The sequence below is a fragment of the Hyperoodon ampullatus genome, assembly GCF_949752795.1.
Source record: "Hyperoodon ampullatus genome assembly, chromosome: X".
In the NCBI taxonomy this organism is placed as follows: domain Eukaryota; kingdom Metazoa; phylum Chordata; class Mammalia; order Artiodactyla; family Ziphiidae; genus Hyperoodon; species Hyperoodon ampullatus.
Genome location: NC_136913.1, coordinates 132,651,791 through 132,678,835, shown reverse-complemented (window position 1 = coordinate 132,678,835; position 27,045 = coordinate 132,651,791). Strand labels below are relative to the sequence as shown.

At 39.4% G+C, this 27,045-nt stretch overlaps 1 protein-coding gene across 3 annotated transcripts in view; it reads left to right on the top strand.

The window, feature by feature from the left end:
* F8 (coagulation factor VIII) overlaps window positions 1-27,045 on the top strand; it is a gene marked incomplete at both ends in the record, with an annotated part of 114,201 nt that overhangs the window by 11,689 nt on the left and 75,467 nt on the right. For all 3 annotated transcript variants that reach the window (XM_079726863.1, XM_079726862.1, XM_079726861.1), the window contains 8 exons: window positions 654-775; window positions 3,777-3,899; window positions 8,085-8,297; window positions 11,747-11,815; window positions 14,671-14,772; window positions 16,577-16,798; window positions 17,464-17,719; window positions 18,016-18,187. In XM_079726863.1, coding sequence (XP_079582989.1) covers window positions 654-775; window positions 3,777-3,899; window positions 8,085-8,297; window positions 11,747-11,815; window positions 14,671-14,772; window positions 16,577-16,798; window positions 17,464-17,719; window positions 18,016-18,187 — 1,279 coding nt within the window. The remainder of the gene's footprint in view (window positions 1-653; window positions 776-3,776; window positions 3,900-8,084; window positions 8,298-11,746; window positions 11,816-14,670; window positions 14,773-16,576; window positions 16,799-17,463; window positions 17,720-18,015; window positions 18,188-27,045) is intronic.

Below are 27,045 nucleotides of genomic sequence, written 5' to 3'. Positions count from 1 at the left end.
CTGCTTCTCAGTCTCACCCCTTGACACAGGATGGCTAGAGTTGGGTATTCCCTTTCCTCTGCGTGGAAGGAGAAGGAGGATGATGTTGGGTATCTTCCTTCTTCCAGGTAGATTAAGCTGTGATTAAAATCCCAGAATGATAAGCTCTGGTAAAATAATTTCTCATGAGGGCAGGCATAAGAACAGAATGCTCTGGCATATTTTTATTTTTTTATTTTTTATTTTTATAATTTTTTAAAATTTATTTATTTTATTTCCTACTACAGCACTGGTTCCCACAGGCATTTCTGCTTGAAGGTTTCTGTTCTAGTAAGTTGTGATTCTCTGCATTCACCTGTCTGTCTCTCTAATTTTGGGGGCAGCAGTTTTCTCTGTGACTTCGTATACAGCTTCCAATCTGCCTTGTTAACAGTAGAGGAGAGTGGGATGGAAGCATTACTTCCAGCTGCTTTTTAAATTATGTTTTATTTTTTGGCCACACCACACGGCATGCAGGATCTTAGTTCCCCGACCAGGGATCGAACCTGAGCCCACTGCACTGGAAGCGTGGAGTCTTAACTACTGGACCACCAGGGAAGTCCCTCAGCTATTTTTTAAAGTGGGTTCAAAGAAGGGTCAACCAAAATGAATGACTTTTTCCTTTCTTCACACAGGTTTTCTCCTAGAGTGCCAAGATCTTTACCATTCAACACCTCAGTCATGTACAAAAAGACTGTGTTTGTAGAGTTCATGGATCAGCATTTCAACATTGCCAAGCCCAGGCCACCATGGATGGGTAATGCAAACAATATTGACTCATTGTTATGAAACGGGGTATCTTATTTCCTTGCAAGGATTCCCCAGTCTTGGGGCTGCAGTTTTCTTGGCCAGGCTTCCCTTATTACCACATCTTGGGGAAATACACTGGCTGAATGGTCTCCGTCTTCTTACTGGGCCCTCCTCCCCTGCTTGAGTGCCCTTTATCTTGGACCTGGGTTCATTTTATTTTCTCTCTGCTTCCAATCCCTAGCTGATCTTATCCAGTCTCATGGCTTGAAAATATCATACATGCCAATAAGTCCCAAGTTTATATCTCTAGTTCAGACTGCTTGCTTGATACCTCCACTTAGGTGTCAAATAAGCATGTAACAGGATGTTAAGATGAGACATTTCCTACCTTAGAATGATTGCTCAGAATTATAGGTGACAAGTACCCCCAAATTCTAAAGAGAGATATCAGGCCACCTATTCAGGACTTGGTCAGGTAGTGGTCCAAAATTGGTTCAGCAACCGTTAGCCCATCATATACCTCCAGCCTATATAAAAGAAGGTTAGGAACTTATGAAAGAGTTTAGATTTGAATATTTCTTTTTTAAAAAATTTAATTAATTAATTAATTAATTTTTTGGCTGCCTTGTGTCTTTGTTGCTGTGTGCTGGCTTTCTCCAGTTGCCTCGAGCAAGGGCTACTCTTCATTGCGGTGCGCGGGCTTCTCATTGTGGTGGCTTCTCTTGTTGCGGAGCACAGGCGCTAGGCGCGAGGGCTTCAGTAGTTGTGGCTTGCGGGTTCTAGAGCACAGGCTCAGTAGTTGTGGTGCACGGGCTTAGTTGCTCCGTGGCATGTGGGATCTTCCCGGACCAGGGCTCGAACCCGTGGCCCCTGCACCGGCAGGTGGATTCTTAACCACTGCGCCACCAGGGAAGTCCCCTTAAGGATTTCTTTTGAAAGCATTTTGGTGTTTGTATATTCCCATGGGGGGAGGGAGGCCTCTCCCTCATGTCAAGCGGCAGTGAGGGAGGCTTCAGGAGAATCATTTAGAAAACTTGACATAGTTCTGGAGCTTGGAAGATACTGACTAGTGCCTGATTTTTATCTGGAAAAACTTTCAATGCCAGAGTGTTGGGGAGCTTCCCCTGATGGCATAATAAGGAGAGTGGGCTATAGCAGAGGCTAACTGCACTGCAACCATTAGGTGTGAGACCAGGAAGGTCATAGGACAAGACTTGCCTCAAGAAGACCCTGCCTGAGAGGACTTCCTGCCAGGGCTAAGTGATCCCAACAGAAAAGATCTATGTGATTGTACTGTCAGAAGCAGAAACTGAGAGGAGAGATAAAGTGACAGCTGGAGAGGGCGTATCCCATGCCAGGGGGAGGTGGAGTAGGACGTCCCCATATTGAGAGGGAGAGAGTCTCTAAAGAACTCATATAAGTTCTCTAAGAAACAAAGACCCAGAATTTTGGCATGTGCCACATCCAGGAGGTACCAAAGCCAAGAAAGATCTTGTCAGCATGTCTCTTTTTGCACTCTTGTCCTTTGTCCACTAGCTCCAACTTTAGAAAGTCCAGAGGCAGTAAAATGAGAAAGCAGTGAAGCTGCCAACCAAACTTCCTTTTCCCATTACAGGTTTCTGAGCCTGTTTCAGAACTGAACTGGAGGAGGGAGGGACCCTTAAATTGCAGGTGACATCAAAAATTTGATATTAGACCAGACTGGATTTATTAGTACCTAAAAATGATACTCTTAATATGTAAAGGTTACTGGGAAGAAAGTGGGACTGTTCAAAATGCAACAAAGGGAAATTCCACATACAATTAAAAGCTATGAAAAATAAACCTATTTCATATTTTCATCCCATTGAATCCAGTCCATTCAATAAAACCATTTGTAGGCATCTTATACTTAGTATGTGTATAAGTCAGAAGTCTTGATTTTCCTCTAAATTTTCTGTGCCATGGCCTGACTACCACCCACTTGCACAAACCAAAATCACAGGAGTCATTCCTGGCTCCTGGCTCTCTCACTTTTTCCCCCCTATCTTCAATATCCAACCCATGAGCAAGTCTTGTTGACTTGTTGACCTGGTTGAAATAAAATAGACTACCAGATATTTCTCCAGAAAAGATGGGTTTATTCAGGATCAGCAGAGAACTGCATTTTGAGGTCTGCAACCATGGCAAGCTACAAACAAGTCCCTGAATAGCAAGGGGAGAGGAACACAGTTTATAGAGGGGAAAAGGAAGTTGGAAGGGCTAGAGTAAACAAAGAGTCCATGGCTGCTTATTGGCTGAGTCCTTGCCAGGAAAGATGAGGAGTCTTCTTCCCGTTGGGTTCTGCTATTGTCACAGGGTGTGAGAGCGCCCCCTTCTGGTCTCCCAACTCTATTTAATTGATGCTTCTGTTTATTAATATTTTTTACACTCTTCCTCCAATACAAGTCCCAAGTCTGCTTCTTCTAAATTCCAAATTCATCCAAACTGCTGTAGCCTACAAAGTCCTACATGTTATGTTCCCTGCCTGCCTCGATAACCTTATTTTCTACTATTCCCTTGCTCATTCACTTTGCTTCAACCACATGTTAGTTTACCATATTTAAAGTGTCCTCTACTTCCTGCCTCATCATTTTCTAGCACGCCATCATCATTTATAGCACTTATAACAACCTACAATTTTCTTCCTTCTTTATTTACATGCTTAATGTCTCTAGAATGTGATCTCCATGATCTATCTTGTTAACTACTGCATCTCTACTGCCTATGGCAGTTTCTAGAATATAGTAGGAACTCAATTATTAGTTGAATTAATAAATGCATTGAATGAATTGCCAGAAATCTGTCTTCAGAACAACTATGAGGCTGAGCTGGTTATAGCAGTTTATGTATTCATTCAGCTACTACTTTTTATCAATAACCATAGGGCCATGCTTCTCTACTGTGACTTTGACCATCACTTTTGTGATAACAGGTTTTCTGGAGTGCCACCCTCCAAATGACCTTTGGGGGACATCTCATTCTTGCAGGTCTGCTGGGTCCTACCATCCAGGCTGAGGTTTATGACACAGTGGTCATTACACTTAAGAATATGGCTTCTCATCCTGTTAGTCTTCATGCTATTGGCGTATCCTACTGGAAATCTTCTGAAGGTGAGTCAAATGCCCTCCTATTGTCCTGTCATCCTAGGAACAGAAGAGTATTGAGTATAAGGGCATACAGCTACTGAATGGTGGATTCGGGATTCAAACCTAGGCCCATTTCATGAAGTCAAGAACCTTGTCATTTTAGTCTAAACCCTAAAGTTTGTTGCTGTCCCCTGTTCTCCCTTGGGGAGCCAGGCCGCGGATGTTAAAAATCCCACTGTATCTGCCCTCCTATGCCCAGAAAACTTCCTAGGGAGGATCAAGGCCCATGGTATAGAAATGAAACAGAATTCTCCTTCTCCTTCCTTAGATTCAGAATTTCCAGATATCTCCTCTGCCTCCCCTCCCCCCAATTTCTAAATATGTGATTAGGGCCAACTAGCAGAAGCACAAACTGACCTCATTACAGCAAGCAACCTGTTTGGCCACAGTCCCCCACTTCAGCTAGCTTCTCTTTAACCTTCGCAGTGCAGGAAGGGAATGAAGAGAGAGCCACAACAGACTGTGATATTGCCCAGATAGACTATGGCATATACAGATCAAGAAGATTCAAGTAAATCATTAAGAAATTATTAGAGTACATGCCCTGTATTGTATGGTCTAACTATGCTTATGCATTGACTAATTTCTCATTCTGAAATTGGAAAGCATTAGTTTTCTAGGTTGCACTCGTTAGGTCAGGGCAGACCTGGACTGGGGGAAGGTGAAAGACAGGAGGGGGCAGGTGCTATAGAGGAAAAGTCATCCCAGGTTCTGACTGGTGCCTGGCAGGCTATTTCCATGAGGCTTATCTACTTGGAAGCTTCCAGAACTAATCTAGGGGCATTTTAGAGAAACCAGGGTTCCCACAATTCTGCAGCTGGGAGCTGACCATAGGGATGACTGTATTGCACCCTAAGCCTGGTGAGTTCTGGGAAAATAGACTATCATCTCTCACACATACATCTACAGTGGTTCTTCCCAGGAACAACACAGTGCGTCAACGGCCTAATGCCCATGCGATTTACGATCCTAGCACGAGCCTGTGTATTTATATGTTATGATCCACAGGCTCCTGGCCTTCTTAGACTAGCCTGGGGGCCCCAGGATGTAAGTTAAATCTGTGACAATGTTGAGTATCACTTCATATGCTTGTTGACCTTTCTGATAGCCTTTTGTAAAGTATCTGATCAACTGTTTAAGTGTTTTCCTGTTGAAAAAAAATGAGTTGTTTATGTTTTTCTTATGGATTTGTAGAGGCACTTTATATATTCTGAATACAAATCGTTTGACAGATATAAATATTTGCATACCTTCTTCCAGTCTGTAGCTTGAATTTTAATTTTACTCTCTTAATAGTTTTCTTTTTTGGTAAACAGAAGTTCTTAAAGTTAATTAAGCACAAAAGTTCAACAGTTAATGAAGCACAAAAAAGGTATCACATTTTTTTCCTTTTATGTTAGAGCTTTGTGTCTTATTTAAGACATTTGCCTATCCCAAAGTCATGAAGAATTTCTTCTATGCTTTCCTCTAGAAGTTTTATTATTTTCCCTTTCATACTTACGTCTGTGACCCATCTTAAATTAATTTTTGTGTATGGTTTCCCTATAGCATCTTTAAACAGCTTTGTTGAGGTATAATTTACATACCACAAAATTCACTCATCTAAAGTAGTTTGATGACTTTTACTAAATTTAGACAGTTGTGCAGCCATCAACACAATCCATGTCAAGAAGTTCTGTCTTTGCAGTTCAAGCCGCATTCCCACTCTCAGTCCCAGACAACTTCTGATCTGCTCTATATCTCTATAGCTTTGCAGGCCTGTCATTTTTATCTCCCAAACCAACTCTGGTAAATTACATTTCAGTTCACCAAATAGTCATCCCCTACCCCAGAGTGGCAGGAGTACATTTCCCTGCCATATTGTTGTTGGACTTGGCCATATGATGTATGCCAAGATAGCTAGTTCACATGGAGTGTCTGTCAAAGGAAATTTCAAGTTTGGTCTTGAGCTGAAAATGGAAACCCAGTACTAGAAAAAGGCTTTTAATTTCTTCTCTGGACAAGTGGCGTTCTAAGACACCAACCTAGGCTGTAAGTAGGTCCACAAAATGAGGCGCTGAGTAGGAATGAGATGAGGTTGGCCATGAGCTGCAAAACTTTGAGGGAGGTGTGAAAGACAGTATGGGGGCATACGAGTTAAGAAGTACCAACCCGAAGCTGCCGAGAAGACATCAGGCAGAGGAAAAATAGCTGAAGGCACCAGAGAGTGAAGTGGAGTAGCCTCTGAAGCACAGCATTTGTCCTGTGGTAGAGTAGTCATGCCCACGGGTCACTGAGCTGTGGCCCTTCAGGACTGAGACCAACAAAAATCCTTGGCATGGGGAGTCAGAATGTGGGTCTCAACTCCTGCTGGACGCCCAGGAATTTGGGATGTCTCAGCAGGCTAGCTTCTGGGGGCCTAGGCCAGACCTGGGGCACGGCTGACCCAGCGGTAGCAGGGGGTTGAATAGAGGGCTAACCAGGACACTGGAAGCAGTGTTCTTCCTCATATAATAGAAGATAAAAATTACACAAAACACATTCTGCTTAGAATATTTGCAGTGGCTGATATATAAGCTCAGGTAAGACTCTGATGGAGACATTAGTAGATATGTAAACTTTAAGGGCTGTGCACAATGCTTTTTCCCAGGCACCGCCTACTTCACTTGGTCTTGACAAATCAACTTTGTCTTCACCGAAGGATAGACCTTGTTATTAGCAACCTGAGCAGAACCCAAAATCTCAGGTTCAAGCTTTCAACATTCTGAACATCACTTCCTAGTTTTCCAGCTGTCATTCTCTCACTGCCCACTCCTACAATTCTTCATTCTCATTGGGATCCACCATGTACTGACCCTACAATTTTTCACCGTCTGCCTTGCCAAGACAGGTATAGTTTTCACGCATTCTTGGCCTCTCATCAACCCCCCAACCCCAACCTTAGTATTAGGAAAAAGGACATTCTTTTCCTAATGAAATATTTCAAACAAAAAAGGTACAGGAAATAATAGAGCAAACAAACATGTACCCATTACCTCACTTTGGCAAATCTTAACATTTTGCCATGTTTGCTTACTTTATTTTAAGAAATTAAACATTATAGATATAGTTGAAGCCCCTTCTTTACCCGTCCATGATCCCCTCCCTCCCTATCCAAATGTATTCACTATTCAGAATTTTATACCAACCCACAATCACACAGACACCTGAACCACACTCTCCAACCTGAGGTACAACTCACGTTTTTCTAAATGTCCCCCAGGATCTGCCAAGCACAGGTATTGGTCTGCTGTTGCTTCTGGATGAAGCCAGTTGTCCCTAGTGCTCAGTGGAGGGGCACCCCTTTACCAAAGAGGCTGACTTTATAGTGGGCCAGTGCAGGGGTCTCTAGTACAGCTCTGCTGGAGAGGTCCCTCTATTAGATGTATAGCTGTTGTGAGGTACGATGGGATATAGATGAGGAGCACCCTGAATGCCTTGGGAGGCTCTGGAGTCCCAGAGACCATTATGAATCCGAGAAGCTTAGGTGAGTTGCTAGAAAAATAGTTCAATAGAAGTATAAGCGTTATGGTCAGTGAGTTTCAATATTTTCTACTTCAGTCCACTGAAATGACGTAGAAGCAATGACACTTCACTAACAATGAACACATATAGTGCTCAGTGTAGAATAAAGGTATCAGGATAATCCAGGGGTCAATTTTAACATCACTAAGGATGGGACAGCCAGAAAATATCTGCCCCTGATATGGTCTGGCCTGCCAGAGAAGAACCAAGTTAAAAACAACATTTTAAAAAATCTCTGCATCTCACCCTTCCCTGACCCTCACCAGTGCTTAGTAAAGAGTCTGGGACAAAAGTACATACCCATGTATGTCTACTGAATTGAATTGACTTGAATTAGGTAAAAAGATGCAATAATGAAAGCAGTATTATTGTCACAATCTGGAGGTCTCAGAGGACCACTTAACCACTCATGTTTGCATTAGTGGTCAAGAACTCCTCTGCAATATATAAGGCTTCTCCCCATGTATAGCTGCTACTTGTTAGTATTCCAAATTAAGTTTCAGGAACACTGTTTCTTGTGTAGAGTCTACTGGTGACAATAAACCTGAAGTTTCCTTGAATGGGCAATGGGCATAGAAAGGACAATTTTATCCCTCCTTGATTTAGGTGCTGAATATGAGGATAAAACCAGCCAAAGGGAGAAGGAAGATGATAAAGTCATTCCTGGTAAAAGTCATACCTACGTCTGGCAGGTCCTGAAAGAAAATGGTCCAACGGCCTCTGACCCACCATGTCTCACCTACTCATATCTTTCTCATGTGGACCTGGTGAAAGACGTGAATTCAGGCCTCATTGGAGCCCTGCTGGTTTGTAGAGAAGGTAAGTATAAGAAAGAGTAGGATTGAGAGGAAATAAGCGGGGAAGTACAAACTTCTGAAAGAGGTTTCTTTTCCCTAGCATCATGCCATGGAAAGGAGAATAATGTAGTCTCCGAGAAGAACAGATGCCCATCCTATGTAGCCAGAATGCACTCTAATGTTCAAGAAAAGCCAAGTTCTGGAATTAGGTCTCTCTTCTCCTCTTCTTCTACTTTCTACTTCAGATATCCTATGGGCTGTCTCAGTAGTGCCTTTTATAATTTTGTGTTAGGTGCCTTGAAACCTCCATGAAGGTAAATACATCCAAGTGTGTGATCAATGGCATATAGACCACTTCAGGAGGTTAGTCATCTGTAACCCAAAAACATAAAAATCTGAGAAAAGCAAGCATTTATACATGTTTATAAGTTCTTATTCTAAAAATCATAGTAATTTAAATTAAACCTTTTATAAAAATTTTTCCCCCGGGAATTCCCCGGCGGTCCAGTGGTTAGGACTCTTTGCTCTCACTGCTGAGGGCCCGGGTTCAATCCCTGGTCAGGGAACTAAGATCCCACAAGCTGCACGGTGCAGCCAAAAAAAAAAAAAAAGTAAAAAAAAAATTATTGAAGTATAATTGACCTACAACACTATTATAGTTCTAAGTGCACAACATAGTGCCAAATGAATGAACAAATGAAAAGATGCTCAACATCGCTAATCATCAGGGAAATATAAATCAAAACCTCGAGCTATCACCTCACACATATCAGAATGGCTATTATCAAAAAGGCCACAAATAACAAGTGTTGGCAAGGATGTGGAGAAAAGGGAACCCTTGTGCACTGTTGGTGGGAATGTAAATTGGCACAGTCATTATGGAAAACAGTATGGAGGGTTCTCAAAAATTAAAAATAGAGCTACCATACGATCCAGCAATTCCACTTCTGGGTATTTTTCAGAAGAAAATGAAAGCTCTAATTCGAAAAGATGTATGTACCCCAATGTTCATTGCAGCATTATTTACAACAGCCAAGATATGGAAGCAACCTAAGTGTCCACCAGCAGATGAATGGATAAAGAAGATGTGGGGAATATTACTCAGCCATGAAAAAGAATGAAATCTTGCCATTTGTGACAACATGGATGGACCAGAGGGCATTATCCTAAGGGAAATAAGTCAGAGGGAGAAAGAAGATACTGTATGACTTCACTTATAGATGGAATCTAAAAAACAAAATAAATGAGGGACTTCCCTGGCGGTCCAGTGGTTAAGAATCCATGCTCCCAATGCAGGGGGCACAGGTTCAGTCCCGGGTTGGGGAATTAAGATCCCACATGCTGCACAGCACGGCCAAAAAATAATAATAATAATAATAAAACAGAAACAAATTCATAGATAAAGAGAACAAACAGGTGGTTACCAGAGGGGAGAGAGGTGGAGGGATGAGTGAAATAGATGAGGGAGACTAAGAGGTACAAACCTCAAGTTACAAAATAAATGAGTCACAGGGATGAAATGTAAAGCATGGGGAATATAGTCAATAACACTGTAATAACTTTGTATGGTGACAGATGACAACTAGACTTATTGTGGTGATCTCTTGTAATGTATAGAAATATAGAATCACTATGTTGTGGACTTGGATTATATGTATAATGACGTGTCCATTATATTAGTATCATACAGTATTATATATGTCAGTGTCATATATCATATAGTATGAAATATATGTCATATATAGTATCATATCACTGCCCTAAAAATCCTCTGGCAACCACTGTTCTTTAAATTGTCTCCATAGTTTTGCCTTTTCCAGAATGTCAAATAGTATGTAGCCTTTTCATATTGGCTTCTTCCACTTAGTAACATGCATTTAAGGTTCCTCCATGTTTTTCATGGCTTGATAGCTTCTTTCTTCTTATCTTATTTTTTTTATTTTTTTCTTTTTCTATTTCTTTCTTTTTTTTTTTTTTTTTGTGGTATGCGGGCCTCTCACTGTTGTGGCCTCTCCCGTTGTGGAGCACAGGCTCCGGACGCGCAGGCTCAGCAGCCATGGCTCACGGGCCTAGCCGCTCCGCGGCATGTGGGATCTTCCCGAACTGGGGCACGAACCTGTGTCCCCTGCATCGGCAGGCGGACTTTCAACCACTGCGCCACCAGGGAAGCCCATCTTTTTAGTGCTGAATAATATTTTTTTGTCTGAATGGACCAGTTTATTTATCCATTCACCTACTGAAAGACATCAATTTCACTACTTGATAATTTAAAAAATATAATAAAAAGAATTAATATCTTTTCAGACAGCTTTACCTGTATTTTAAATTTGTATGGGTGAGTTAGTTTCTTTGTCCAATTTAACTTTTACTTTCCAAGCATTAAGTGTACAAGAGACGACTTCTCTGGTGGCACAGTGGTTAAGGATCCGCCTGCCAATGCAGGGGACACGGGTTCGAGCCCTGGTCAGGGAAGATCCCACATGCCGTGGAGCAACTAAGCCCATGTGCCACAACTACTGAGCCTGCACTCTAGAGCCCACGAGCCACAACTACTGAGCCTGTGTGCCACAGCTACTGAAGCCCACATGCCTAGAGCCCATGCTCCGCAACAAGAGAAGCCACCTCAATGAGAAGCCCGTACACTGCGACGAAGAGTAGCCCCCGCTCACTGCAACTAGAGAAAGCCAGTGCACATCAATGAAGACCCAATGCAGGCAAAAATAAATTAATTAATTAATTTTAAAAGAAAGAGTACGAGAGAGGAAAGAACATTATAAACAAAAATCTTCCTACTCAAAATAAACTTGCAAAGAAAACTTCCCAATCAAGTGAAAAAGTATGCTAAGAAAGACAGCTAACAAATTCAACAGTTAAAGCATGAAGCAAGCTCATTTGTAACATTGATAACTTTAAATATTGATATACATGGTGTTCATTTAAAGTGTGAGTATAGGTGTTTAATATAGACAGTAGTAAAATATATATATGTATAGACAGTAGTTATTTTGCTCATAACTTTTAATTTACAATTGCAGAAGAAAAAGTTAAAAGTGTAATAGAAATTTTCTATATTAATTACCTATATGCACATTTCCATGAACAGTGTGTATGATTTTTGTAATTTTTCTTTTTCTGTTTTATGTTTGTTCTGAATATATACATATATATGAAATACGGTTATATGGACTTGTAGTTTGTATGTCTTTTTAATTTCGTTTTTAGTAATTAATTTTTAGTGTATTTTATAAAAGTAATGGTCTGCAACAAATCTGAAATTTTTTAAAAAGTCCTTTACCCCGAATAATTTTAGAATTACTGGCATAGGAGATGTGACACCAAGGAAATAATGTTATGGTAAAGTTAATAAGAGACCAAGAGACAAAGCAGTTGATGAAGTAATGTATCCTCCTCGTGTCATTTTCCTATGAGAGGATTTTCAATAGAAGATAAGTGCTCTCACTTCTTTTTCAGGGAGTCTGACCAAAGAAAGGACACAGACCTTGCACGAATTTGTACTACTTTTTGCTGTATTTGATGAAGGTTAGTGAGCTGCAGTCTGAATTTTGGTCTCCTGAAAAAAATGAAATATATTAATTTAATGTGGTACTTAAGCATGAGGGCTGTTAATGTCCAGAGGAAGTGATTACAGAAAGATCATAAAGTACATTATCATTCAGGAATGATGCAGACAGGGATGAAAATGAATTCCAAGGAAAAAATGCAATCTGAGTTCCACTGGCAGCTATGAAGTAAGAAGACAGAGTAGCTGCGTAACCTTGTCCCTCTTATTAAATCCATCAACAAAGACTTTTTGCTTTACTTTCTCTTTTTTTTCCGGTTTGAAGCAAAGGAAAGTTTTATTCTTTGTGCAAAGAATGGAGAAGTGCGAGCTTACACTCTAGAGCAAACGCCCTTCCGACAGGCCGTGGGCGGGGCTGCTTTAGGGACGGGGGAAGGGGCGGACCTCTCCCGGCAGGCGCAGCTACAGACGGCAGTGCGTGCACAGCATCTCTGCACACGGCCTGCTGCCGCTGTCTGGCCTTGAGTGTCGTGGGCAGCTTCTGCTCCCAGCGGTGGAGCTGACGTGTCGGGGCAGCCGTTTTGCACCAGGAGCTCTGGTCTGAAGGGCTAGCGGCAAGGCCTCTGCCCCCGACAACGTTTCATGTATGTAATTTTGTTTTGTTTGCTTGTTTGTTAGTTTTGGTTATACTTGGGAGACAGTTATTCACTTTCCCACATCGCCAATCATGGATACGAGTGGCTAAGGTTTCTATCTCCTCAGGAAAACACAGCCCAACTGAGTGACTATCACATCCTTTGGAGAATTTCAATCTTTGGTCACAGCACTTAAGAGCTCCTGGTTTTGGTCCCACAAGCCCTTTTTTTTTTCCGGTACGCGGGCCTCTCACTGTTGTTGCCTCTCCCGTTGCAGAGCACAGGCTCTGGACGCGCAGGCCCAGCGGCCATGGCTCACGGGCCCAGCCGCTCCGCGGCATGTGGGATCCTCCCGGACCGGGGCACGAACCCGTGTCCCCTGCATCGGCAGGCGGACTCTCAACCACTGCGCCACCAGGGAAGCCCCCACAAGCCCTTTTTGAAGTGACTTATTGCTTTACTTTCTAAATGCCCCCTGTTATCTTTTAAAGAAATTTTTACTAAAAATCATATATATTTAAGGTGTACAACATGATGATTTTAGATAAATAGATATAGATAGAGAAATGATTACTACAGTCAAACTAACATATCTCCTCGCAGAGTTATTTCTTGTGTGTGGTGAGAGCACCTGAAATCTACTCCCTTAGCATATTTCCAGTGTTCAATGTAGTAAGATTAACTATAGTCATCACACTGCACATTAGATCCCCAGAACCTGTTCATCTCAAAACTGAAAGCTTGTACCATTTGACCAACATTTCCCCATTTCCCCAGACCCTGGCAACCCCCCTTGTGTTCTATGTTTCTATGAGTATACTTTTTCTTATCTTCATCTCTTACTTTTAAGTAACTTTGGCAAGTTACTTAACCCTTCTGTGTCTCAGTTTTATCCAGCTGAAAAGTGAAATAATGAGTACTTTTTCATAGGATGGTTGTAAGGATTAAGCGGGTGATTTCTTCCTCGTCACCATCATGATCACCTTCTGAAGTGAGACCCCCCCATCATCTCTCTCCTGACTAGTCTCCTTGTCTTTTTGTGCTCCCTGACACTTCATTATTACTATAGCAGCCAAAGGGAGCTTACTGAAATGCGAATCTGATCTTGTCACCCCAGCCCTTAAAATCCTTCAATTTTACATCAAGGCAAAATGTAAACATCTTAACACAATGACACATGACCTAGTCTTCATTGTGCTCCTCTTCCTGCCTCACCGTTCATCACCGTTCAAGTTGCAGCCACACTGAACACATTTTGTGTAACACCCAAAACATGCCATGCTTTTTCTTGCATCCGGACCTTTGCTTATGCTGTTTCTTCTGCCTGGAAAGCCTATCTCCAGCTTCACACCAAGTTTCTCCTCCTGGTCTAGGTTAGATGCCTCTTTATATATTTCCACAGCACCTTGAGCTTCCTCCTTATGACACTAAATCATCATTGCTAGCTTTATTTAATATTTATCTTCTTTGACCTCGTATTCCTTTCTCTTCAGGCAAAGTGAGGTTCCTTCTCCTCTCTGCTCCCATAGTATCCTGTTCTTATCTCTCTTACATCGCTCTTCACTCTGTATTATAATTGTCTGCTTCTCTGTCTATTCGAGCTAAATTGTAAGCGCCTAGAAGGTAGAGGCTGTGTCTTCTTTGTCATCAGTGCCTAGTGCTCAGTAGTGTTCAGTAAATATGTTTAACTGAATGAACAAATGAGTGGATCAAGGGATAAATGAACTTATGAGAGTTCCCCAAAGGCTGGGTGCCTCAGAAAGTTTCAGTCCTTTGCACAAAAGGGCAAGACCTCAAGGAGCTGCTAATAATAATATTTATAGTGCCTTTCACTCTTGTTAATTTCAGGGACAGAGTTGGAAAGCTTTCGGGTTCTTGGGCTTTCATTATTACAAACTGGCTGAAGCAGTTAGGACAGGGACAGGTACTGGCAGCCTTTTCCTAGGATGCTTGTCATGTGCTTCCTTTTACATAAGTCAGCTAATGAATAGAATGAAATCATCACGGTGCAAATTAACCAATATTCTCCCTTCTACTAGTTATCATCTGTCATTATTCCTTTCCAAGTAGTGTCATGGATAAATATAGGGAGAGATCATTACTTTGAGCAAGAAATATCTGCCATTTGGTAACTGTCTTCTCCCTTTTTCTTATGACTTTGAGGGCAAATCATCTGTGCCTACTGTGCTGACATGAGACAGACACTTAGCTGGCCCTCTATCCGCATCCTCTCTCAACAGGGAAAAGTTGGCACTCAGGAAAAAATGAGTCCTTGACACAGGCTGTGGATCCTGCATCTGCAATGCACACAATCAATGGCTATATAAACAGGTCTCTGCCAGGTATGTACAGCCTGCTCAAGAACTTCTGCATTCACCACAGAGCTCTCTTTTCCAGTTCTCCTCAGTTACCTAAAAATTAAGGTTTCTTTTGCTTAAATGTAAATGGGCATCTAAGGATGAACAGATATTTAAGGAAAGCCTGAAACACGAAGAGAATATGCAAAGGTAAAGAAAAGTAGTATGCCTTGCCTTATCATCCCTTCCATCTGGATGTTCCTGAGGTACATCCTTTTATAATGAATATAATAAACAGGTTTCTAGTAAGTAAAAAAAGTAATAATAGGATTATATGAAAAAGAAACAATCAAAACAAGAATATGCTCACAAAATTAGCAATATGATTGTCAAAATACAAATTTAATAGAAAGTGGTATAAAGCAAATCTCCCAGATAGCAAAACAAAAAGAGATTGAGAAAGCAAATCTCCCAGACAGCAAAAGAAAAAGAGATTTTTAAAATCAAAGAAATGATAGAATAAAGTGTTAAAAAAAGAAAAGAGTTGAGTCTTTATATAAAAATTTCCCAGCAGGATAAATAAAAAAATATCCCCACACAAAATTAGGTTTGTGGAATTTCAAAGAATAAAGAGAAGATATATAAGCTTCCCCTGGGAGAAACAGGTCACATACAAAGGCATGAGAATTAGACTGGCAATATAATGAACCAATACCTTAAAAGTTCTAAAGGAAAAGTTATTTTCAACCTAGAGTTCATAGCCAAACTATAACTTAACTTTGGGGGAAGAATAAAGACATTTTCAGAAATGGTAGCCCTTAGAAGCCACTGAATATGTGCTACAATAAAACTAGAGAGTAAACCAAGAAAGAGGAAGTTGGAAAATTCAGACACCCAAGAAAATAATGAAGGACGAGGAAGGATATTTTCTTAACTCTTTTCTGTATTTTTCAAGAATTCTATAATTAATATGCATGATTTCAGAATTAGAAAAGAAATTAACTTTCAAAACATACAAGTCCCTGCTCTCGCATATCAAGTTAATTAACCTCTCTGAGCATCAGTTTCCTCGCCTCTAAGTGAGGGATGATAACTATAGTTTCTACATTCATAGGGTTATTGGGAGTTAAAACTTGTAAAATACTTTGGACAGTGCTTGATGTTACACGAGTGCTCAGTAAACATTACTGTTATTAATTATATTGCCATCATTGGCGTTAGATTGGATGTGAGAAGTGAGAGTGGGGACAAGAATAACTCTCACTTGCATAACTGAATTCAGGATGGTACCATTCACTGAAATAAAGAAGTCTGGAATAAGATGAGGTGATAAAGATTGAAAATTTGGTTTTGTACCTGTGGGTTTTATGAGATATCCAGGTGAAGATATTGAGAAGGTATCAGTCTGTATCAGTCTGGAGTTAATACCATGAGAATGAATGATATTATTCAGGGAGAAAATTTGATTAACAAGAGAATAAGGCCTAGGGATGCACCCTGGGGTGATCCATCATTTAATGGATGGGTAAAGAAGGAGCAGTCTAAGGCTTAATGGAACAAAACCCTGTTGAAACAGAGGCCAGGGGAGGAGAGAATTTCAATAAGAAATGAATGGTCAACAGATGCAGATGAAGACTGAAAAATACCCATTGGATTTAGCAGCATGATAGTCATTGATGACTTTGGCAAGAGCTGTTGGTTTAACAGTACCCCCGTGTCCTTGGAAAGTTTGGTTCCAAGTCAAGATAATAAAATTTGTAAGGACAATTTGTTCATCCTATCCTAGAAAGTGTTTTCCATTTCAAATTCTCTCCTTCTTGCTTATAGCTGTGTTATTCTTACTTTACAGGTCTGATTGGATGTCATAAGAAATCAGTCTATTGGCATGTGATTGGGATGGGCACCACCCCTGAAGTGCACTCAGTTTTCCTCGAAGGCCACACATTTCTTGTGAGGAACCATCGCCAGGCTTCTTTGGAGATCTCACCAATAACATTCCTTACGGCTCAGACACTCCTGATGGACCTTGGCCAGTTTCTACTGTTTTGTCATATCTCTTCCCACCAACATGGTAATATCTGTGGATCTTAAAAATGAGTATTATAAATATCCAGCTCTTCTTTTAATGGAATTTACTGTCTACTGTCCAGTATAGGATTATGTTAGTTAGACCTCAACTGAGATTCCCTAGTTGCCAGTTTTCAGAGCAAATATTTCACCTTGAGTATAAGAGGGCTTGATTATTAGTAGTACTTGTGAATGTACTGGTGAATCTACCTGTGATATAGGGAGGGGAAAATGAGGTGGCAAGAGTGAGGATTTTGGGTCATAGCTGAAGAGATGTTTTATGAGAAATTTAGGGAAAAGGAAAAAAGTGCACTGTCTAGGTTGTAATCATAAGGGCTCCAGGATATCAGTAGTGATGCCCAGAGCATTATATAGCAAATACAAATGGATATTATGAGCAAATGAGTGAGTCTTGAAAAAGGGGTAAAACATATATTGGAGGAGAGTCAGGCAGAAGGGAAATGGTGAGTGCAAAGACCACAGGAAGAAACCAGAAAGTACCAGATATGGGGAAGGTAAGACATATAGGACAATGGCAAGAAAGGATATTGGTGTGGAGAAGGGAACACTTAAGAGAAGGCCTTGAAGGCCTAACAAGAAAGAACAAAGTCATAAGAGTTAAGGCAAGAAAGTCTCATTGGAACCTGACATTCGTTTGTCTGACTCCAGATGGTATGGAAGCTTATGTCACAGTAGATAGCTGCCCAGAAGAACCCCACATATGGATGAAAAGTAATGAAGAAGAAGATTATGATGATTTTTATGACTCTGACATGGATGTGGTCAGATTTGATGGTGACAGCGCTCCTCCCTTTATCCAAATCCGCTCAGTTGCGAAGAAGCATCCTAAAACCTGGGTCCACTACATTGCTGCTGAAGAGGAGGACTGGGACTATGCTCCCTCAGTCCTTACCTCCAATGACAGGCAAGTACCTTTTGACTCTTGGTGCTATCTCTTCCCCATAATCAAAAATTCTTCCCAGTTATTCAAAACAACAAATCCTTAAGCCATGTTTAAGGTTAGGTACAGGTATAGAATCAAATGGCAAGGGCATTAATATGTTTGGTAAATTAACATAGCTAAACATCAGGGATGCTTATATTTTTCTCACTCCTTTCCTTGATTAAATCATATGAGCTATTGTAGAGTTGGATTTTAGCAACCTGTCCTTTACCTAGAATTCTCCATTCCAACCTCTCATCTTTTTGTGTCTCACACAGAAGTTATAAAAGTCTGTATTTGAACAATGGTCCTCAGCGGATTGGTAGGAAGTACAAAAAAGTCCGATTTATAGCTTACACAGATGAAACATTTAAGACTCGTGAAGCTATTCAGTATGAATCAGGAATCCTGGGACCTTTACTTTATGGAGAAGTTGGAGACACACTTTTGGTAAGTTGAGGAAAAGATATAAGGTTGGGTAAGAAGACAAAGTCTGGAGGGTTTTGAGTTTTTTAAAATTTCATAATTCAGCCTTGTCTCCAATGGGCAGGATCTTTTAAAAATTATAAATGTTACACAAATAAAATGTGGATTATAAATTTGTTTTAAAATATTATAGAACAAAATATTTAATGCCACCTATTAAACCTGACACTCCTTTGAAATACTCATTGCTTAGACTTTCATACATATCCTTCTACAACTTTTAGAAGGATTTTACATTTGACTTGTAAGGAAAAAAATAACAAGAAGAATATGTGACAGAGAGTAGATACAGCCCACAAAGCCTGGAGCATTTACTATCTGTCCCTTTCCAGAAAATGTTTCCTGACCCTTGATATAGCATATTAACAATACTTATGCTTCAAATAACAGTGGCTTTAAAAAATAGGGAGTTATGTTTTCACAATCAATTTAGAGATAGATAGATGGTCATGTCAACCGTAAAAAAATGCACAACCTAAAAGTTGAGAGTTATGTTTTATTCGGCGGACATTCTTAGGACTTCAAGCCCGGGAGACAGCGTCTCAAGTAACCCTGAGAGAACTGCTCCAAGGAGGCACGGGGGGTGCCAGGGTATATAGGAGTTTTGCAACAAACGGCAGGTAGTAGGAACAAAAGATTACTGTTAATTAAAGAAAACCAGGTATCCCGAGTTAAGGAATTTAGTACTTTTCTGTGTATGGGAAGATGCAAGAGTCTGGGCTTATCGAAATCATTCCTTTGAACAGCACCTCAGCTATCTGGGGCCAGTATCCTGTGCTTTCTTATCCTGCGTTTCCTTAAGCTGCACCATTGGGTGTGGCTGCAGTCTGATGACTGCTAGACAGCTGGGCATTCTTTGTTTCCTCTCCTGAGTTACCTCAGGGCTCACTGATGGCTGCGACATCCTTTGTTTACTGATATGGCAGGCAGCGTTCTTAACATGGCTATATTTTGCTTATATATTTGTAAAATGTTTTATGCATTATGAATATTAACACATTGTTATTTATCTTTCAAATATTTTTCTCAGTCTGTCACTTGTACTTTAAGTCCTTTGTGATGTCTTTTGTCCTATAAAAATTTTCAGTTTTTATGTAGTCAAGATCTTTTCTCAATCTTTAAATTTATGTTTTTCTGGATATTTTTCATTTATGTTTTCTGCCTAGGAACATCTTTACTACCTCTAAGAGATTATAAATATGGTCTACTATATTTTATTCTTTTACATTTACAGTTTTATTTTTACAATAAGCATTTTAATTGCTATGGAAGTTACTTTTGGGTATAAAGCATCATGTCAAATAGGGATTTCCCCAATGACAGCCAACTGGTCCAATCAATCCTTTCTTCACTAATTTTAAAATGCCTTTTTTATTATATACTAGAATGATAAAATCTGTTCTGTTTAACTGATCTGTTACCACACTGTTTTAATGACTGCAACCTTGTGATATGTTTTGATATTTGTAGGGCATGTCTACCTTCATTTTACTTCTTTAAAATTTTAATTAACTATTAGTGTACAGTTTTTCTTCATGAATTTTATTTACCTATTTTTGAATTAGCCAGTACAAATAACTCAAAAGGCAAAGAAGATTATGCAAGAAAAAGCAAGCTTTCCTTCCTCCCAGACTTCCAGTCCCATAGTCTGACCAGCTATCATTGCTGTCAGTTTTTTATTTTCCCTTTCAGAAACAGTATATACATATACAAGTGTATGTGCACATATTTCACACAAAAATAGAAGCACTATGTAGATTTTAACAACATATCATATATAATTTCATATCAATATGTGTACGTCTACCTCATTCCTTCATTTTTGTAAGTTTTGCTCTTATATATGCTAAATCCTATAAGGCTTTTCTGTTAATGTGAGAATTTGAGGACTATTTTTTACTTTTTATATGGAAATTATCAAACATACCCAGAAGTAGAGAGAAGAGTAAGATAAACTTCTTTGAACCCATCACTCAGCTTCAACAGTTATCAACAAATGGCTAATCTCATTTTGTCTATAAACCAACTAGGCCTAACAGACATCTACAGACCAGGCCACCCAACTCCAATAGAATACATATTCTTCTCAAATGCACAAGAAACATTCTCCAGGATAGATTATACATTAGGCCACGAACCCAAGTCTCAACAATTTTAAAGAAACCTATAGTTCAAAATTCCTTGTGAATATAGATGCAAAAATCCTCCACGTTATTAAGCCAAATCTAGCAACATTTTAAAAAGATCATACACTATAGTCAAGTGAGATTTATCTCAGGAATGTAGGGATGTCTCAACATATGAAAATTAAAGCAATACAACATATTACTTGAATAAAGGACAAAAGCACATGATCATGTAATACGTGAAGAAAAAGGACTTGACAAAATCCATTACCCATTCATGATAGAAAAAACTCAATGAACTAGCAACACAATGCAAGGTCCTTAACTTGATGAAGAACATCTAAGAAAAAGTTATAATATGCTGAAAGACTAAATGTTTTCCCCCTGAGATTAGGAACAAGTCAAGATGTCCACTCTTGGCAGGGCGGGGGCAGGGGCAGCAGCTTCGGGGGCACCGAGGCCCTACTCGCCCCATCACGCCATTGCTGCCCAGACGCCGCGGCCCCCCGTCCACCCCACTGCACCTGCGGAGACTCGGGAAAGTGCCAGGTGGGCATGGGGTGGTCTCCACGTCCTCGAATCTGCCCTTTCAGTTATTTTCTTGACGTGACCTTAAGTCACCCAGAACTAACTGGGACGCCCGGTCCAGCAGTCGAAGGGGAACCGGAAGGTCTCTGCCTGACCGAGATGGTGACCTGGCAGCAGGGGAAGCTGGCGAGAGGTTCTGGAAGTTGCCTGAGAACTTTGTGCCATCGGTAGCTCCTGCCTAAAATCGTCGGGAGCTGCTAAAATCGTCTTTAGGAAGGCTGGCAGCCAAGTTTGACACCCCAGCATTCCATACGAGGATAGACGGTGACTTGGGAGGTAATTTCCACATCCTGCTATTTGTGTTCAGGGTCGAGGTTTATGGACGACACGAAGGGAAGACGAGGGAAGGACGATGGATGCAAACACGTCCACGGAAGCATCGCCCCAGCTCCGAACTGGGTCCGCCTACTGCTGGCATCGCAGCAAAGGGTCAAGGCCAGGTCAGGCCCACAGAGGGTGCCTCCTAACTTCACTGTTGACCCCAAGCGCAGACTGTCCTACAAACGGGTTAGAAAGGATGACTTGGGTTCCTAGTCATTAGAAGTTTTTTGAGGTTTCTTTTTAAAATTTTAAAAGAGATTTAGAAACACTAGGCATATTTTGGAGGGAAAGCAGATGAAAGAAGCATCTTCCTTCTGCGTGAAAACCTAAATATAAAGGTATGGCTTATACTAGGTGGGTGTTCCCACCTATAAGGGTCAAATTCAGAATAAAATTGAAGAGTGTTTGAAAATCAACTCAATCAATGCCAAGTATGGAGGATGCAAAAACAAACTGGACAATGTCTTTTTTCATAAGAAGTTTACAATTTAGTAAGGAAAAAAGAGAACAGGACTTGTGGAGAGAACATATTTCAAGAAGAGTGAATACAATATGTAGTCTGGTTTGGCAAGAAAATAATGCTGCTGTAGAAGGGCATGGTGAGTGATAAGCTCAATGGATGCGGTTAAAGATGTTGTGAAAGGCCCTACACACTCAGCTGGTTTTGAACACAATTGAACAGATGAAGAACCTTTGTAAGTGTGAATTTGTGGTGCTGGAGCAACTGACTCTCCACATAGGAAAAAAATTAAAGTATTACCTGCCATTATACACAAAAATAATCTCTAGGTGAATAAAGATGTAAATGTAAAAGGCAAAATATACTTTGATAAGAAAATATAGGAGTGTGGACTTCCCTCGTGGTGCAGTGGTTAAGAATCCACCTGCCAATGCAGGGGACACGGGTTCGAGCCTGGTCCAGGAAGATCCCACATGCCATGGAGCAACTAAGCCCGTGCACCACAACTACTGAGCCTACACGCGGCAACTACTGAAGCCCGCGTGCCTAGAGCCTGTGCTCCGCAACAAGAGAAGCCACCACAATGAGAAGCCCACGCACCGCAACGAAGAGTAGCCCCCACTCGCTGCAACTAGAGAAAGCCCAGGCACAGCAATGAAGACCCAACGCAGCCCAAAATAAATTAATTAATAACTTTAAAAAAATAAGAAATAACAGATAAGTTATGCCAAGGTCCAGAGAATTATGTCATCTACCTGAACCAAAATCTGTCCACACATCTTAAAAAAAAAAACAAACCATGAGGTGTACAAGTAGTACAAATAAAGTTACACATGATTCATACAATACTAGGAAATGGAGGGTACCACAAACATCAAATTACCAGAAAATTGGTAAATAGCAAACTCCAGCAAGAGCAACCTTCCTCCACTGCTGCAAGACTCTAGACTGATACTGGAGTTAGAAGAAAAGGCTTCTATTTTATTTTTGTATTGCAATATAGTTGATATACAATATTATGTTAGTTTTATCTGAGTTACATAGTTATTTGATATTTGCATACATTATGAAATGTTCACCACAGTAAGTCTAGTAACCATCTGTCTCCATACAAATTTATTGCAATATTATTACTTAGGCTGTATATGACATCTCCATGGCATATTTCTTATTTAAGTGGAGGTTTATACCTCTTAACCCCCTTCACCTATTTTGCCCTTCCACCACCCTCCCCTCTGACAACCATTGGCTTGTTTTCTGTATCTGTGAGTCTGTTTTCATTTTGTTTGTTTTGTATTTTAGATTCAACATTTAAGTGAGATCATACAGTTAAAAAAAAAAAAAAAGCACGTCCACTCTTGTTACTTTTATTACTGAACTGGAAGCCAATGCAATAAGGCAAAAAAAACAAAGGAATTAGAGGCATTTGGATTGGAAAGAAAGAAAGAATACTGTCTTTATTTGCTGATGATATGATCTTTTATGCAGAAAATCCTAAGGCATCTACTAAAAAGCTATTAGAACTAATAAACAAGTACAGCAAGTTTGCAAGATTCAAGATCAATACTAAAAAATAAGTTGTATTTCTATACACTTCAATGAAAAATCTGCAAATGAAATTAAGAAAACAGTTTCATTCATGATAACATAAAAAAAGAACGAAATAACTTGGGAAAAATGTAACAAAAAGGTGCAACACTTGTACAGTGAAAACAACTAATAGTTACTGAGATAATTTTTTAAATATCTAAAGAAATGGAAAAACATATGATATTTATGGATTGGAAGAGTCACTTACTGTTAAGACTCTTCCAAATTTGTCTATAGATACAAATTGAATCCCTATCAAAATCCCAACTGCCTTTTTTGCAGAAATTGACAAGCTGATCCTAAAATACAGATGGAATTGCATAGGAGCCTTAATAAACAAATGAATCTTGGGGGAAAAAAACCCAACAAAGTTTGAGGACTCACACATCACTTTCAAAACTTACCACAAACTACAGTAATCATGACAGTGTGGTACTGGCATAAGGATAGATATATAGATCAATGGAAAACAATTGAGAGTCCAGAAATAAACCTACATATCTATGAACACTTGACTTATTTTTTTAATTGAAGTATAGTTGATTTACAGTATTGTGTTAGTTTCAAGTGTACAGCATGGTGATTCTGTATTTTTGCAGATTATACTCCATTATAGGTTATTATAAATATTGGGTATAATTCCCTGTGCTATACAGTATATCCTTGTTGCTTATCTATTTTATGTATAGTAGTTTGTATCTGTTAATCCCATACTCCTAATCTGACACCCCCCTTCCCCCTTTGGTAACTATAGGTTCGTTTTCTATGTCTGTATGTCTGTTTCTGTTTTGTAAATAAGTTCATTTGTATCATTTTTTTAGATTCCACATGTAAGTGATATCATATGAAATTAGTCTCTCTTTGACTGACTTTACTTAGTATGATAATTTCTAGGTCCATCCATGTTGCTGCAAATGGCATTATTTTGTTCTTTTTTATGGCAGAGTAGTATTCCATTGTATATATATACCATGTCTTCTTTATCCATTCATCTGTAGATGGACATTTAGGTTGCTTCCATGTCTTGGCTATTGTAAATAGTGCTACTATGAACATAGGGGTGCATGTATCTTTTAGAATTAGAGTTTTCATCTTTTCTGGATATATGCCTAGGAGTGGGATTGCTGGGTCATATGGTAGCTCTATTTTTAGTTTTTCCAAAGGAACCTCCATACTGTTTTCCACAGTGACTGCAACAATTTATATTCCCACCAGCACTGTAGGAGGTGAACACTTGACTTTTCACAAATGTCCTAAGACCATCAATGGGGAAAGAATAGTATTTTTAACAAATAGTACTGGGACAACTGGATACCCACATGAAAAAGAAAGAAGTCTGACCCATTCCTTATACCATAAACAAATTGAAGGTGGATCAAAGATATAAATGTTAGAGCTAAAACTAAAACCCTTAGAAGAATATACAGGAGTAAATCTTTGTGACCTTGGATTATACAATGGTTTCTTAGATATGACATCAAAAGCAACAAGCAACAAAAGATAAAATAGATTGGACTTCATCACAATTAAAAACTTTTGTGCCTCAAAAGATACCAACCAGAAAGTGAAAAGACAACCCATGGAATGGGAGAAAATAATTGCAAATCATATATCTGATAAGGGAATAGTATCCAGAATTTATAAAGGACTCTTACAACTAAATAATAAAAAGGCAAATAGGGACTTCCCTGGTGGCCCAGTGGGTAAGACTCCGTGCTCCCAATGCAGGGGGCCTGGGTTCAAACCCTGGTCGGGGAAGTAGATCCCGCATGCACGCCACAACTAAGAAGTCTGCATGCCACAACTAAAGATTCCGCATGCCGCAATGAATATCCCACGTGCCGCAGCTAAGACCTGGCACAGCCAAAACAAACAAACAAATAAATAAATGTTTAAAACACAAATTAAAAAATTAAAAAGGCAAATAATCCAACTGAAAAATAAGCAAAGGATTTGTATAGACATTTCTCCAGGGATGATATATAAAGGAGTGACCAATAAGCACATGAAACGATGCTGAACATTATTAGCTATTGGGGAAATGCAAATCAAAATCACAGTGAGATACCATTTCACACCCACTAAAATAGCTATAATCAACAAGGCAGATAATAACAAGCGTTGGTGAGGATGCAGAGAAATTGGAAGCTTCATAAACTACTGATGGGAATGTAAAAATTTGCAGCCACTTTGGAAAACAGTTTGTCCGTTCCTCAGAATGTTAAAAATGGAGTTACCATGTGATCCAGCAATTTCTTCTAGGCATATACTCAAGAGAAAGGAAAACTAGGTCCACACAAAGACTTGTATGTGAATGTTCATAGCAGCACTATTCATAATAGCCCCAAATTGGAAGCCATTCAAATGTTCACCAATTGGTGAATGAATAAACAAAATGTAGTGTACCCATATAATTGGAACACTAGTCAGCAATTAAAAGAAATGAACTACTCATACATGATACAACATGGAAAAAACTCAAAACATTATGATAAGTTAAAGAAGCCAAGCAAAAAAGACATATTACTTGATTTAATTTATGTGAAATATCTAAAAAAAGGCCAATTTATAGAGCAGGAAGCATATTAGCAGCTCAGGACTCCAACTGTGTGTGTTCCACTAAACCAGTCAGAAAGTGCCTCACCTTTAATGACCCAGCATCAGAAGTCACACAGCATTTCATGGCATAATCTGAGTAAAAGCAGTCAAAGCCCACCCAGAATCAAGGAGAGGGAAACTTTGGCCTACCTCTTGTTGGGAGGAGTGTCAAAGAATTTGGGAACCATGTTTTAAAACTGCCACATAAATTGACAGCTTACTTCTCAAAAGCAACAAAGGAAGCCAGAAGACAATGAAATCATGTCTTTAATGTGTTGAAAGAAAATCACTATCAACCTAGCAAGAATTACCATTTTATTGGCAATTTATACCAATATCCAAGGAATATATAATTTTATATTAAAATTTTAAATGTAGAGTATAAGAAAAAAGTAAAGACCCACCAGTTCTTTATTAGGCTAGCATAACCTTAGTTGTAAACCTGATCAGGACAGTATGAGAAAGGAAAATTAAAATTACAGACCAATTGCATTATAAACATGGATTCAAAAAATCCTAAACAAAAATTAATAAACCCAATGGAGCAATATATTAAAAAAATAATACATTATGACCTGGTTGATTTATCAGAGGAGTACTAGATGAATTTAACATTAGAAAATCAAATATGGTAATCCACCATATTAACACATAAAAGGGTAAAATATAATTTGAAAATCTCAACAGTTTCATACAAATATTTATCAAAATTCAACATCCATCCATAATAAAAAGTCATAGGAAATTGGGATCACAAGGGACATCCTTATCCTGATAAAGATCTGAAGAAAATCTATAGGCACCAATCATACTTGGTGGTGAAACTCAGAAATCCTTCTGTTTAGGATCAGATCAGGACAAGAAACAGTTAACAAGTATCACCACCTCTATTTAATATTTTACTAGAAATCCTAGCCAGTATTCTTAGGAGAAAAAAAGTTTTAAGATTGGAAATGAATAAACAAAACTGTTATTATTTGAAGATTAAGTAAATGAATGACAGTGGAAGCTATATTTGTCATTGTTGAAGAGGGTAATTATAAATAAACAAAAAGGAAGGGCTAGAATAAATCATGTGATACTGGATTAGAGTTGGAGACATTACTATGAGTTCATATTTGCCAAATATAGATACAGAT